Source organism: Syzygium oleosum, unplaced genomic scaffold (assembly GCF_021117445.2).
Source record: "Syzygium oleosum isolate NSW1041296 unplaced genomic scaffold, Sole_v2.1 Sole_v2.31, whole genome shotgun sequence".
NCBI lineage: Eukaryota > Viridiplantae > Streptophyta > Magnoliopsida > Myrtales > Myrtaceae > Syzygium > Syzygium oleosum.
This window is the reverse complement of record NW_026607515.1, coordinates 1,935,480-1,951,152: the sequence shown is the minus strand read 5'-3', so window position 1 is coordinate 1,951,152 and position 15,673 is coordinate 1,935,480. Positions and strand designations below refer to the sequence as shown.

The window sequence follows — 15,673 nt, the reverse complement described above, 5'->3', positions numbered from 1 at the left end:
TCTTTTCTTTCTTTTCTTATTCCTTTTCTTTTCTTTCGTTCGGATTTTTGGTCGATGGGGATCAACGATCCTCACTAGCCACAGGTGAGGGCCTCCATACCCTCACTGCCCACAAGTGAGGGTGTCGAACCCTCCCTAGATTCGGGCAAGGGTCACAACCCTTCCCTATTGGCCGGCGAGGGCGTGGAGGCCCTCACCTATGGTCGGCAAGGGCATTGTCGGCCGGCATTGGGGCCCCACCAACCGAAAATTCAATGAAGGAAAAAGAAAAAGTAAAGAAAAAAAGGGAAAGAAAAGAGAAAATTCGGTAAAGTATGAAAAAATAGTCTACGTCAGCGCTGCATGTGCCATTTAAGATGTTTAGCATCCATGTTAGCAATTTCCGGCCAAAATTGGCCGGAGTGACTACATTGGCAAATCTTCAAAAGATTTAGGACTAAATTGACAAAATTAAAAGATTTAGGATTGAATTAGCCACCGTACAATAAATTTAGAACCTTTTTGGTAATTTTCTTGATAAATTTCACACATATCATTTTGCAACTTCTACTTTCAAAAACTCCGAGTTCACCTAGAGTGCCGGTACCAACATTCGAATATGAGTATTTGACCAATTTACTACCTTTTTTTCTGAAAATGTTTTTACCAGTTCTCTTTTCTCATTTGGCATCTTGACTTTTGAGTCTTGTTCATTGAAAGTGGATTTGCTCTTTCGGGGTAGTTTGACATGCAAATTTTTTTATAGGGCATGCAAATTTAGAAGTTTCAAAATTCGAATATGCAGAGTGATAAGCCGATGAAATTCGAGGAAGATATTTGGAATTTCCCGAAAGAAAGATGTTGAGCACAATTTAAGTTCGAACAATAATAGAAGTAAGCTATTCAATACCTTAATTTAATACATGCCATTCATCTAACTTCCATTTAAGTTGTACTAGCAACAAGGACCTCACTATGATCTGAAATTCTTATCTTGCATGAGCATATCATAAGAAGAAAACAAAAGAGAGAAAGCAAAAAAATATTGTGATATGCAATTGACCAAATGAGGATCACTCATTTCATTTTCACTTATTATCCACAACTTTTTGCTCTACTTTATTCTCCACTTTGGGCGGCTCTTCCTTCTTTTCCTCCTTCTTGTCCTCTTTCTTCTCCTCCTTTTTCTCCTCCTTCTTCTCCTCCACAGCTGGTCCTACTGATATGAGGTCCACCTTCCCCACCTTCTTCAGCTTCTTCACCACCGCCACCGTGTCCATCTGCCCTATCACCGTCAGCTTCTGGTCCGTCAGATCAGCCGCTATTGAGTCCACCCCTTTTCTCATAACGCAATGTTAAAAACATCCATCAGCCACATAAAAATCATTAAATGACTAAGTGACAACGTAATCAGTGCAGGATTTGCAGCAACAGCAACAGCAGCCAATTTTCACGTAATATTAAGTACTTGCATGAGAGGATAGCGTGAAAATGAACAGATTATGCTAATCATCTATGTGATATTCGATAAACTAAGGGTATGAACTCCGATAAGGGAAATACCGAAGATATCGGCAGCAGCTTCAATGGCCTTTTGCTTGGTTTTGTCGTCGGCCATCGTCAACACCTTCAGTATCACCTTCTGCAGGAATTAATTCAGAACAGCAAGGAAAGATGAAGTTCAAAACAGTTGAGTTTCAACTTTTCAAGATGCAGTTTCATAAGAAAACGAGATCATGCAAATGAGCTGACGAGAAAGTCAAACGTGGATGGAGAGAATGTACGAAGTTGGAATGACCTGAGCCATGAGGAATGAAGAAGCTTAGAGAGAGGGAACTCCGAAGGTGGGGAGGAGAGTGAGAGATGAGGTGGGGGACATTATATGGGCATTATTCGAGCATTTTATTTTGGGCTAGAGACGTGCGCAAAGTCCAAATTGAGGTCGGTCGATCTTCTAAATTACGTTCATGTCAAGCAAGGAATATAAGGCAAAAAGTGAGCAGGTCACATCATTCCTTTTCCTTGGACATGAAATTCTCAAAAAGTGAGCAGGTAACATCATCCCTCGTTCAGGTGATTTCTCAATTAAAAAGAGGGAGCAATAGCCTAAGAAACGAAACCATCGGTCGCTTGCACACGCGTGTATATATATTGAATATCGTCTAGAGATATCACTTGAATGCGACCCGTTTTCACTCTTTGAGCGAGTGTGTCCTAATGTTCTGCACAATTTTCGAGGAGGTATTCCGTGGTCATAACTAGGGACATCGATAGTATGGACCATTAAGGTTTCAATACGATTCCGAAACAATCGAAATAGAAGTTTATGAGTTGTGATGAGGTACAACTTCCACTAGTTTTTGTATCTTATTAGGCTTTAATTGTTTCGCGGAAAATAAATGATTTGAAAGACATATTTCCGATCGATTATGTCGATCAAAATAATTAGTCAATGAAAAATATTTTCATTATCGACAATAATTTATGTATAAATATTTTCATGAATGATGAATATATTTTTCGTTGATTCGTTTTTTTTGACGATATAAACGATCATTTTTAGAAAATATTTTTTAAAATTATTTATTTTTCGTGAGATAAATGCATCTTTTAGTTGACTTGGAAAGTATGCAGATGGCCATGTTCATATTGCGGCTCGAATCCTTCTTGTCTCGTCTTGAGTTCAAGACTCCAAACACTAGTAATTTGACCAACAAACTCAGTCCGGTCATTGGAAAACAACCGGTCAAAAGAAGAAGATCAATGCCAAAGGCACTAATGAGTTGACCGGCACTATGAGGAATTTATATTTCACAGAAAGCAAGGGTTCAAGCGCCAAAGAAACGGTATGGGTCATGCATGAGTATACTAAAGCGACTGCAATTCGGGGCCAACTTTCTTGACCAAGGTACCCAAGATTACATCATTTCTCTTTTTCAACTGAAAGTTGAACAGTGAAATGCTCATAATGCTCACTTCCATGGCTTATGATGGTACTTCATAAAATCAGGTAATGAGCTTGTGTTCTTTTGATGGCGGGATTGTGTGGGAAATGAAAGGCTTTCTAGTTCGGATTATTGTTTGCCCACCTGTTTGAATTTATGCTTCACAAGCTCTTGTAGTTGAAAAGATAGGAAGACTTGGCGCTTGAATGATGGCCTTTAAGCTAGAATTGGCCATTGTTCGCTTACCACTGCTGTCTGTTTTCTATTTGTTTCAATTTTTCTCTGCCCACGTTTGTCCATCTTCTGCTTCACAAATTCGCCGACGTGTGCTGGAATGTCTACCCATTCTTAGCATGTGATTCTGTAATTCAGCTAAGATTTCTATTGTCTCTTGGAATGTTTAGCAGATACTTGTGCTTTGCCACCTTATAAAACGAGATGAGTTCTATAGATGATTTAACCTCCCGTCAAGAGGAAACAGAAAGTTTGGCCTAAACAAAAAATAGGAAACACAGAGAGATTAAGCCATTGCCATTGGTGCAATTCCTCAAAGCAAGTTCCCTGTCGCGTGATGCTTTTTTCTTTTTATCAGAACCTCCTGAAATCCATTACCTGCTTTCTTTGTTTTGATTGTTGATAGATTACACTGCGCGACCTCTCTTTTCAGTTTTCCAGAACATTGTGCCTTTGGATGATGCTTTGGGCAACCTTTCCAAACATCCGCACATTCTGATTGTCCCTAGTAAAAGGCTTCTTGAGATATAACGAGTCGAGCATCGGATTGGAGAAAGCTTTTTGAGTGATTATAGATCAACACCCACCCATAAATGATTACCACCTTGTGCGTTTACTCATAGTATTCCTTTTGGGGCTTGGCCCACATGAAACGGGCTGTATCATTATATTTCTATTGATATTCCTAGACTCGATCATTTTGCATATTCTCCAACGTGTCCGTAACACAAGAAAGGTGTCTTCCTTGCCGTTTATTAAGAGTTCTCGCGCACTGCGCAGGACAAAGTTGAAAACCTCATAGCATACTAATTACAATACATTAATGAGCAAACTACTGGAAGGGAAGAGATTGGTAAATGGAAGAGATCACACGAGCACAAGAAGTTTCATACATCCAAAATGAAGAACCAAAGGCAAGGGAGGACACGGGATTGCTCATTACTTAAGCAGTTCTTGACTGTCTCAGTCTCTTCAACTTGGCTACCTTCACGGCTATCGCCACATATGCCTTGTCTATTGCTTGATCCACAAAGTTGAAATATGCACGTCTCCAATCCTTCTTGAACTGCAATACTCCGAAAAAGCCCCAAAACCCAGTTGCAAATCCAAGCATTACAACCACATAGAACAATCCCTTATCCTCTTCATGTATATCTTCAGGTTGAGAGATTTTCGGTGCTTGAGGCGCCTCAGCATCAGGACATTTTCTTCTCAGAAGATCGCCACAGAGTAGAGGATTGCCTGCGTAAATGGAAGGATCGATGAGGGTCTGCATTTGATAGCCCTTAGGAATCTGCCCCGTGAAGTTGTTGCGCGACAGGTTGAGGTGGGCTAGGTATGTTAATGCTGAAATGCCCGGCGGAATTGTTCCTGAGAGGCGATTGTTGGAAAGATCAAGAGACTCGAGTGACTTCATGTCCCCGATGCCAATGGGAATGCCTCCAGAAAGAAGGTTGTGCGACAAGTTCAACCCTTGCAATCCCGCAAGGAAAGTGAGTTCTTCAGGGATCGGCCCTATTAAGTTGTTGCTCGAGAGATCCAAATTGCCCACAAGTCTTAGAACAATTTTGGTATATTCAATATAACTTCCCTTCATGATCTCAACCACAAGCTCTCGATTCCAATCTAGATAAGGTAGATTGTCTTGAATGAAAAATTTCAGGCCACCCATATAGCCGAGACAACGCGGGATCGTTCCCGTCAATTTGTTCGCTGCCATATCCAATATTTGCAATCCTGAGAGTGAACAAAGCTGCAGAGGGATGCTACCAGTAAAACTATTCTCTTGTAGCCTCAGAATCTGCAAATACTGAGAGCTTTCGCTGAACCATGTCGGAATGGTTCCGGAGAAGTTACTCTCCTCTGTTGAGGAAAACTCCTATTAATTTTGAAGTTGACAAAACCTTCTATGTTATTGTAAATCTGATACTTATTCTGAATTATTCCAGGCCTGTATATTCTGGCTCAAGAAAGTTATTCGGACTTTACAAGCCGTCAAGTATATTTTTGAAGACCCACATAATCGAAGTTACGAGATTCGAACGGAAGATATTCAGATGCGAATGCGAAGTTATTCGGATGCAAATGCGGACGAAGAAATTATTCGGACGAAGAAATTCGTCGGACGCTTAAGAAATTATTCGGACGCAGAAATTCTTCGGACGCAGCACGCCAGGAGTTCTTCCGATGCGGACGCGAGAATATCTTCGACGTTGCATTCGTAACGTAACACAACAAGCTAGTGATCGGCATGGATTTCACGAAGGAATGTTCGATTGTCTCAATCTGAATCAAACCGATTGACAATCAAACATCATGACAAGAATGCATTACAACGGACAAAGTTCTACTTATGGAAACCAAGATTCGATTGTATGGGCGACAGAATCGGCGGGATTCGAGAATCACAACCAACGGCTACTCAATTTCTTACTATACAAATCATTCAAGGTAAAGATTGGAAGATGATCCTCCTGAAAGCTGTCCAACGGCTAGTTTGGAAGCAGAGGAGTATTTAAGGAGATCAACGAGCAAGCGGGTGCGTACAGAATCAAGAATCAACAAGTCCAAAGTCCGAGCTTAATCCAATCATTTTTCTCTTGTCATTCGAGCCAAATATTAAGATCTTGAGGACACTTTGTAAGAGTGATTGTGTGAGATAGAGAGTCCTATCATACACAAGAGTGTTAACACTCGAAGTTGTAATTCCTCTTGATTACATAGTGAAATCCAGCCAATAGGCTGTAAGCGTGGGAGAGTGGACGTAGGCTTGCTATAAGCCGAACCACTATAAACTTGTGTGCAGATTCTCTTTCCCTTATCTCTTACTTTACATTCTGCACATCAAGAGCACCGTCTATATAATCTGTCTTGAATCTGAACTTTATTCAGACTCTTCTGTGATTTATTTCGTTTCCGCATAAATTACTAAAAATTGTTTTAGATCACATATTCACCCCCCTCTAGGTGATCCTTGCTAGCTACATAAGGTCCAAAATATTCAAGTTTGTGCAATTTCCCAAAGCCAGTGGAAGCTCCCCATTGAGATGGTTCCCATTCAAGTGTAGGGTTGAAAGTCCCTGTAAGGATCCCATTGAGCTTGGAATTACTCCGGACAACTTATTGAATGACAAAGTCAAGTGAGACAAACTAGAAACCTTCCAGCAGTCGGGAATACTGCCGGATAGCGAATTGTTGCCAATACTTAAATCATACAAACCCTCTTCACATAAGGATGATGGTAACGTGCCATTAATATGGTTATCATTGAGATACAAGGTCTCCAGGTGCATCTCGCCAATATTGGTTGGAAGAGGTCCGGAGATAAAGTTGTGGGAGAGATCTAAAATGGAACAGTGAGAAGATATGTTGGGGAAGGGTCCGGTAATATGATTGTACGAGAGACTGAACCAGCTATATGTCATGTTTCCTAACCATTTAGGCAAAGCCCCGAAGATTGAAGCATTTGAGAGATCTATGCCCTTGACGTCCACTTGTGTCTGCATCCATTCGCGAAATGTGGATCTGAATTTACAGGAATTCATCCGAATGGACTGAAGTTGAAAAGGTGGTATCCAGCCATGTTCTGCCTTAAAAGCCAGGTTCTTGTTGTCACCAATGTCCAAATCCTTTAGCCTCGACAGATTAGAAAAATGGATTTCCGAAATCACTCCTCCCAAAGAATTGTTGAAAAGATACAGAACCGAAAGTTGGGAAAGTTCTCCAAAGTTCTCGGGTATAGAGCTGCTCAAATGATTGCTGTTGAGTCGCAAGTCTTGCAAAGCCTGCAGTTGCCCTAACGACGCAGGAATATGCCCCAAGAATTGATTACAACAAAGATTTAACCATCTCAATGGAGACAGTTGACCTAATGATGCCGGAATTGTGCTGTTCAATTGATTATATGAAAGATCTAACAATCTCTGTGATGATAATCGACCTATTGATGATGGGATTGTGCCATTCAATCGATTATTTGAAAGATCTAACCATCTCAATGATGACAACTGACCTAATGATGATGGAATTGTGCCATTCAATCGATTATTTGAAAGATCTATTGTTACCGAGTTTGGCAATGCTCCGATGTCTCTAGGAATTGGACCCGAGAAGTAATTGTTGCCAAGCAATAAGTACTTTAAGAGACGAAAGTGCACTAACAGTTCGGCAAAGCACCGCTAAAGTGATTAGCATATATAATTAGACTCTCTATGTTACACTTGATGAATCTTGATGAATTTTCGTGGGATGTCGAAATCTCTTCTCTGATTTGGTTACTACACAAACGCAATGATTTGAGGTACTTCTTACTCTTCAAGAATGACAATAAGCCTCCTTCAATGCTGCGAAGACGATTTCCCTCAAGATTGAGATGAACGAGGCTTGTAAACTTGTCGAACCAAATGGGAATTGAAGAGCGCAAACAGTTTCATGAAAGATCAAGATGCTGGAGAGAAGTCATGTTTTGGAGTATAGCATTTGGGATGGGACCTCCGAGGAAATTAATTGAAAGATCAAGATACCGAAGATGAATGAGAGAAGTGGAGTTGGCCAAGCAAATAGAAGAAAGATGAAATTTGAAAAGTCCGCAAGTTGATAAGCTCAAATGTGATAAAGATGGCACGATGCTGATCATCTGCATGAGTTCTCTTCTTGCGGCAATCTTTGAGCCACTCATGTCGAGGTAATTGAGTGACTGAAGATAAGAAATCCACCGGTTATCTTTAACAACCAAATTCCCATGATCATCATGAAGATCAAGGACTTCCAATCCCATGAGGTTTCGTAATTCTCGAGGAACCGATCCATAGAAGTTGCCAAACGACAAATTGAGGTACCTTAATTGTTTCATCGACATGTGGAATGTGGGTATCCGTCCGCGCTTGAAATCGATCCCACTTAAGTCCAAGTAGTTCAAGTATCTCAAGTTGAGTAGAGAAGAGTTCAACTTACCATGGAGAACTTTTGTTTGGTGGAACTAACGATAGTACCGTTTTTGTATCTTACGGTCTGGCGTAAGAATTGGAGCTCGATTACATGACCATACACTCCATCACAAGTGACTCCTTTCCATTTGCTGTAATCTTCGCCTTTCCAGGAAGAAAGCAAGCGATATGGGTCTGAGAGGCTTTTTCTAAGCTGAAGCAGAGCCTCCCTTTCTTGTTCTATCCAAATGGGCATTGAATTTCTGCAGAAGCATACATATAAGTTATCCGAAATAAGCGATAGGGTTACTAGTGCAAGCAGTGGGGAGCAATATCTCCCCATGAGCAACGAGGGAGAGAATGAATCTATGCTGTAGAGAGCAGGTTTGAGGGTTCTCTACCGAAACCCAGATCACTTATAGAGAATGGCAGGTCCATTCTTGCAACTGCGAGGTCCATAAGTCATAATGATAATCAGGAAGCAAAGGCGCATCCATTCTTGCAATTGGTAGTAAACCGATGACCGGACGCCATTCAGAGCAGAAAATCGATTTTTCTACAAATTAGGGCAAGTCAACATGGAAGCAAGAGCAGCACCATTGAGGAGATTGTGGAGAACTGTCCAATGTTTGCAGTGCCAAACACGGACCAAGTCTTTTAGTGTTTTTTTTTTCCTTTTTTCTTGCCTTTTCAATTACTAAAGCTTCTTCATTTGGCAAGTAAAAAACTTACATACTTTTCACTTTTGCGCACTGCTATAAGCCAAGCAATAGATAACATTTTAACAAAGTCAGCACCAACAGGTACGCACTTCGTCGGGGCTCGACCAACCGCATTATCGTGTAAAACTTACGTATGGCTAAGTTTTTCAGTGCAAGACCCGCAAGCACCAAGTCGAGTCTTGAGGTCGGTGTCGTCGTATTCTACAACGACTTGGGTCTCTCTATATTGATCTGTTTGTGTTTCTTTTGGATAAAATGCAAATTCTGACAGGATTTTAACGAAATGGGCGTTCGCACTTTGTGTATAAATCAAGCAACTTCCAGGATAATACGTATCGATGATATGGATTCTCGAAATATTCTCGTGGATGATATGTTTATTGAGTCAATTGTGCGGTACCCTTTTTTTTCCTAAGCAAAATTGAGTCTGGTTAGAAGTTCGCAGTGGCCGGAAGACGCTGCTAGAATTGGGGGCCCGTCGTTGTTGAGGCCTATCTAAATCTGTCCAGACCAGCACCAATCAACAGGGCCCATGGTTGTTGAGGCCCATTTAAATCTGTCATTCTATGAAATCATGTCCTTATTCCTTCTATAGCAAATGTTAGAAGTTTCAAGTTTGTAGGGCACGAGCAGAGTGTCAAAAACCAAATTGAAACCAGAACTGAATCGAATCGAACCGAAATTTCTTGCATTTTCGGTTTGGTTCGGATGATGAAAATATAATTGTTATTTTCTTCCGATTCGGATTATTTCGGTTCAATTCGATTAACCAAACCAAATTGAAATTTTCAACAAAAATTGAATGCTCTTTCTTACCCCTCTCAAAATCAACATGAGCAACCCTAATATCCAGTTTTCTCATTCGAATCGAAATCGGAACCGATCCAATCCGAATTGGGTATTTGGTTCAGCTCGAGGTTTGGTTTGATTCAAGCGTATATCCTAACAGTTCGGTTCGGTTCGGTTCGGTTCGATTCGGATTTTCAACAAACCCAAAACGAACTGAATCGTTGACACCCCTAGGCACAAGTGCCTTATTTTTAGTAAAATTTTCTTTGATAAATTAACAAGTATCAATCAAAACATATGACTTATTAGGAATGCTCTCTTACTAACTTGGTATAGTAAAATTCTACTCTAGGATTATCACTTTTATAATTTGACGCGCACCTAAAACATGTTAAAATGTAAAAGTATAGATATATGGAATCATGTATAACATCAAAAGTTGCGAGCAAACTGCATAGATTCAAGTTCACAAGACCACGTCCATTGTCCCACTTAAATCGCAACATCGTCTGATGTTTAGATCTAAATCAAGATTTTAACACCCATGCTTGAAAGTTAACATTATTTAAAAATAATTTACGAACATTTTCAAGTTACAAACGTCGATGTCGAATTATGAACTTTTATCCCGTTAAATTTATCGACTTCTTTCAACATTTGTGGCCTAATTCATAAAAATATTAGGTGGCCCAGGGAAATCCAACCCAAAAAACAGTCCTGTTGATAAATTATTAACATCTAGTTTATTAAGTACACTTGTACGGTTTGAAAAAAAATTTAAAAGTCACCAAATTATTGGGATGTTAGTAAGTTACCAATTAATTTCAAATTGTACCTGTGTAGTTTAGTAAACTACTAACTATAACGAATTTGACGATATTTCAATAAATTTGTAAATAAATTACTTATTTAAAATGTTACAAGTTGGTTAGTATATATCCAATCCTCTATAGAATTTACCAACAACAAAATAAATTAATGAGTTAACAATTATTTTTGAAATATTACAAGTACGGTTAGTAAGCTATGGCACTATAACGAATTTACTAATATCCGAATAAATTCGGAAGTTATCAATTTCTTTTCAAATTTTACAAGTGTGCTTAGTAAATTACCAAGAATAAATTTCTAAACTCTGGTAATTTATTAATGTACTAAGATGTTGGTAAATCCATTGTAGTGTGAGTAGTCTATTAAACACACTGTAAAATTTGGAAGCAGTTAATAACCTGCTAATTATTTGGATGTTGATAAATTCATTATAATGATGACAATTAACTAACCATACTTCTAAAATCTAAAAGAAAGTAATTTTAAATTCATTTAGACGTTGGTCCATGATAATTATGATTATTTGCTAATAGATCACATGACAAGCAAGTCACTGATCATACTTTTTTTACAATTGTACTTGAAGCTACCATCAACTTAAAAAATCTATCAACCACAGGAAATTTTTCATGACTGGACCCTCGATTCCTCTTAAATAATGAGATGTACTCACCTTGTGGAGAATTGTTTCTAAACTTTACACGAATCCTTTATTGTGATTTAGATCACATGCAAATTTTGTTCCGATTTCTCGAAATTGAGAAAGGAACATAATCTTAGGAACGGAATCCGTTGAACATTGGATGGCCCTGTGCCATTAGCAGCAAGAGCGTAAAAAGGACGACAATGGAATTTGCTGACATACTTTCACATCATTGACAAGCATAGCATCATGAATATAATAACACAAAGTACTGCTAAATTGCTGAGCAAGACTAAATTACCAAATGACATGATTTGCACTCCCCATGCCGTTCCATTGACGGCTTGCTCGGACAAGCTTGAAACTAAAGAACACAAAAAAATTGGCTACTACTCATAAGGAGGAACAAGCCAACTACTAAGACGATTCCGCTTGAACAAGAAAGCAAAAACTTCACGAGATCAATAGAGCATTGGACTAAATTGATATGGAGAACAGGCCTGTTACCCTCTTCTCAGTCTCCTCCTCAACTCGGCTACCTTCACTGCTACAATCACGTACACCATGTCTGCTTTACGATCCACGTAGCCGAAGTAGGCACGTCTCCAATTCTTCTTGTACACCAAACCGTCAACAACTCCCCAAAACCCGGTTGCAAACCCGAACATTATGACGAGGTAGAACATCACCTTTTCAATCTTACCTTCTTCATCGGCATCTTCTTCTGGCGCTTGAGGGGCCTCCGCACCGGGGCATTTCTTTTGTAGAGGATCGCCACAAAGTAGAGGATTGTCGGCATAAATGGAAGGATCATCAAGGGTCTGGATTTGATTTCCTCTGGGAATTGGCCCCGTGAAGTTGTTGTGAGACAAGTTTAGTTTGCTCAGTGATGTGAATGCAGAAAAGCTCTGTGGGATTGTTCCTGAAAGGTGATTGTTCGAAAGATCAAGTGACTCGAGCGATTTCACGTATCCAATCATAGTCGGGATGCCTCCAGAAAGAAAGTTGCTCGATAAGTTCAAGCCCCGCAATCCAGAAAGCAAGGTAAGCTCTCCAGGGATCGGTCCAATCAATTTGTTGCTCGAGAGATCCAAATTGACCATAAGCTGTAGATCAAGTGTTGTGTAGTCAAGGTCCACCCCTTTCATGACCTGTTCCACATGCTCTTGCTTCCAATCTGCATGAGTGGTGTTTTGATCCGGCAGGCCATGCACACGATGTGCAGGAGCATAAGCAGGGGAGAGTGAGTTGCCTTTATCTATGTTTTTGTTCAGTTTCATCCCTTTCATATAGCCGATACAATTTGGAATCATCCCTGTCAAATTGTTCACTGCCATATCCAATATTTGCAGTGCGGAGAGTCGGCATAACTGTGAAGAAATACTACCATTGAACATGTTTTCTCGCAGTCTAAGAATCTGTAGTAACGGAAAACTTGGTCCAATCCAATGTGGAACACTTCCAGAGATTTTGTTCTCTCCAAGATCCAATATCTGCAAGGTTCTGCAATAGTTTAGAGTCACGGGAATTTCTCCATGGAGATTGTTGTTGTTCAAGTGTAATGACGTCAGCCCGATTAGATTTCCCAAAGAACTCGGTATGACTCCGGACAACATGTTGGATGATAAATCAAGGAATGTAAAATGAAGGAGTGTACGAGGGCTCTTCTTCCAACATGTAGGAATTTCGCCAACTAATTCATTCCATTCGAGGTGCAAGTCAAACAGAAATTCCATCTCACATATTGAGGTTGGTATTGGACCACTTAAGAGATTATCATTCAGATTCAAGTAAAATAAATAAGGCATCGCTAGACCAAAATTTTGTGGAATAGGTCCTGATATTAAGTTGTGAGAGAGATCTAATGAAGACGAGACAGAAGGAAATTTCGACAGAGATCCATTTATTTGGTTGTGAGAGAGATCTAAAAGATCCATCCTAGAAGGAAATTTCGATAGAGATCCATTTATTTGGTTGTAAGAGAGATTCAGTTCAAAGAACGACATGAGACCTAGCCAATCTGGGAGAGATCCTGAAATGGAGGCATTGGACAAATCTATGGATTCTGCGTCGACTTGCGTTCTCATCCATCGTGGAAATTCCATTCCGAACTCGCAAGATGCCATCCCCATGTATAAGAGATTGAAGGCTGGTATCCAGTCAGAATCCACCTTGATAGCTAAATGGTTGTAGCTAATATCTAAATACCTTAGCTTCGAGAGGTTGGAGAAATGGATTTCGGAAACAGTTCCTCTCAAGGAATTCGCTGAAAGATCTAAATAGGCAAGATTTTGAAGGTGTCCGAGACTGTGTGGAATGGTGCCCTCGAGAAGATTGTTACTGAGATCTAAAATTGTTAAGACTTGCGATCTTCCTAATGCCTCCGGAATATTCCCTGTTAATTGATTATAAGAAAGAGAAAGTGCTCTCAAGCATAACCAACCATGTGATGATGGGATGGTTCCATGTAATTGATTATATGATAGGTCAAGCAATTTCAGGTTTTTCAAGTGCACCGACCAATCTAGCAAAGGCCCCTGAAGAAAATTGTTACTTATCTCCAGTCGCTCGAAGTTTTTCCCGATAAGCCCCGAAGAATTTCCCTCCACTGAATATATCTCCTCATGAAGTTCGTTATTGCCCAAGAGTAGAGACCGGAGAAACGGTTTTTCCCTTAAGAAAGAGAACAACCCTCCCTCAATGCTTTGCAAAAGATTGTTTGCAAGATTGAGATCGACAAGACTTCTCAAGTTATTGAACCACCTTGATACCGAAGAGTTGAAAAGGTTTGATTGAAGATCAAGGTGCCGGAGAGAAGTCATGTTTAGAAATATAGTGCTTTGGATGGGACCTTCAAAATGATTTTCCGAAAGATCGAGGTACTGAAGATGAAGAGAAGTATAATTGGCCAAGTTGAAAGAGTTCCTTGAAAGATCAAGGTACTGGAGAGAAGTCATGTTCTGAAATATAGTGCTTGGGATGAAACCTTCGAAAAAATTCCATGAAAGATCTAGGTACTGAAGATGAAGAGCAGTAGAATTGGCCAAGCGTTCAGAAGACAGGTGAAAGTTATAAAGCCTACAATGGGATAGACTTAAATGTGATAAAGATGGGAGTGTGCTGATCAACTGCATGAGGTCTCCAGATCTGTTAACATTTATACCACTCATGTCAAGGTACTTTAATGCCCGAAGATGCGAAACCCATCGAATATCATTAACAACACCCATGCGATAATAACTATGGAGATCGAGATGCTGGAGAGAAGTCATGTTTTGAAATATAGTGCTTGGGATGAAACCTTCAAAAGAATTCCTTGAAAGATCTAGGTACTGAAGATGAAGAGCAGTAGAATTGGCCAAGCGTCCAAAAGACAGGTGAAAGTTATAAAGCCCACAATCTGATAGACTTAAATGTGATAAAGATGGGAGTGTGCTTATCACCTGCACGAGGTCTCCAGATCTGTTAACATTTATACCACTCATGTCGAGGTACTTTAATGCTCGAAGATGCGAAACCCATCGAATGTCATTAACAACACCCATGCGATAATAACCATGGAGATCAAGGAATTCCAACTCGGTGAGATTTCCCCATTCACGAGGAACAGTTGCAAAAGAGAAAGAGTTGGACAAGTTAAGGTACCTCAACTGCTTCATGGAGCCGATGAATTTGGGCATGGACGCATACTTGAAAAAGATCCCGCTCAAGTCTAGGTAGTTCAAGTATCTCAAATTGAGCAAAGAAGAGTTTAGTTCACTAGCTTTTGAAAAAAACCTTGTGAACGAGTATGAGAGGCCAGCTCCTTGTGGAGACAAGAATTCATCTTCTGGTAGTAACGTAGTTTTTGGTAAGATTTGGAACATGACGACATGTCCATTTGCTCGGTCACACGTCACTCCAGTCCATCGGCAACAATCTTCACCTTTCCAGGAAGAAAGGAGGTTTGACTCGTCTAAAAGACTTTGTCTAAACTGCAGCAGAGCATCCCTTTCTTCTTCAAAGCAAATGGAGGATGAGCTTCTGTTTCTGCACAAGCATAAAAAGGCATTGTCTAAAATTAACAACAGACTTACTAGTACAAGCACTTTCACACTATCATGTCCCGCCATGAATAATATTGAAAATGTAAACAGAAGCTATATTGCACGTGAAAGCCACTCGATTAGGCTTCAAGTTTTTGGTTAGGGTGCATTTGTTTAAACTTTGGGAGGTTCATTTTGAGCGTGTTCTTAAGAGTAGACAAATGGCATTTATAGAGAGCAAGAAAATGAATGGTAGTGAATGTAATCAATTATTATTTTATATCGTTGCTGTACCATTTATATCACGTGTGCACAATTTCATATACCATCTCAATAAAGGGAATATCACTCGTTGATTTTAGTATTATCCAACTGCATCCTTATGACTTGACTCCAAATCTACAATCTCCCAAAAAAGTCAAATTTAAGATCATCTCTTTAGACATTTGTGCTTATATTCAAAGATGTTCCTGCACGATTGCATGTCATTGCCATTGATTTGACTGGTGGAGTTAAGGCTAGCGTTGTGACAGGCATATGCCCCAAATAATTGATGAGGCAGTGTTATGATTTGAAAAAT

General features: G+C 39.8%; 3 protein-coding genes across 3 annotated transcripts; all 3 read right to left on the bottom strand.

Annotated features, from left to right (window-relative positions):
- Nucleotides 1–886: 886 nt before the first annotated feature.
- LOC115663671 (heavy metal-associated isoprenylated plant protein 39-like) lies at nucleotides 887–1,927 on the bottom strand. The gene is made up of 3 exons (XM_030585657.2): nucleotides 1,778–1,927; nucleotides 1,543–1,621; nucleotides 887–1,315 (listed from the first exon to the last, which is right to left on the bottom strand). Exons 1-3 carry the CDS (start codon nucleotides 1,784–1,786, stop codon nucleotides 1,068–1,070), a joined length of 336 nt encoding a protein of 111 aa, XP_030441517.2. The 5' UTR covers nucleotides 1,787–1,927; the 3' UTR covers nucleotides 887–1,067.
- Nucleotides 1,928–4,101: 2,174 nt separating this feature from the next.
- LOC115663670 (receptor-like protein EIX2) lies at nucleotides 4,102–4,792 on the bottom strand. Its single transcript, XM_056304137.1, has one exon. The coding sequence runs from the start codon at nucleotides 4,753–4,755 to the stop codon at nucleotides 4,102–4,104; it is 654 nt and encodes a 217-aa protein (XP_056160112.1). The 5' UTR covers nucleotides 4,756–4,792.
- A 6,499-nt stretch (nucleotides 4,793–11,291) lies between these two features.
- LOC115663081 (receptor-like protein EIX2) lies at nucleotides 11,292–15,363 on the bottom strand. The gene has a single exon (XM_030585134.2). It carries the CDS (start codon nucleotides 15,178–15,180, stop codon nucleotides 11,572–11,574), a length of 3,609 nt encoding a protein of 1,202 aa, XP_030440994.2. The 5' UTR covers nucleotides 15,181–15,363; the 3' UTR covers nucleotides 11,292–11,571.
- Between the last annotated feature and the right edge of the window lie 310 nt (nucleotides 15,364–15,673).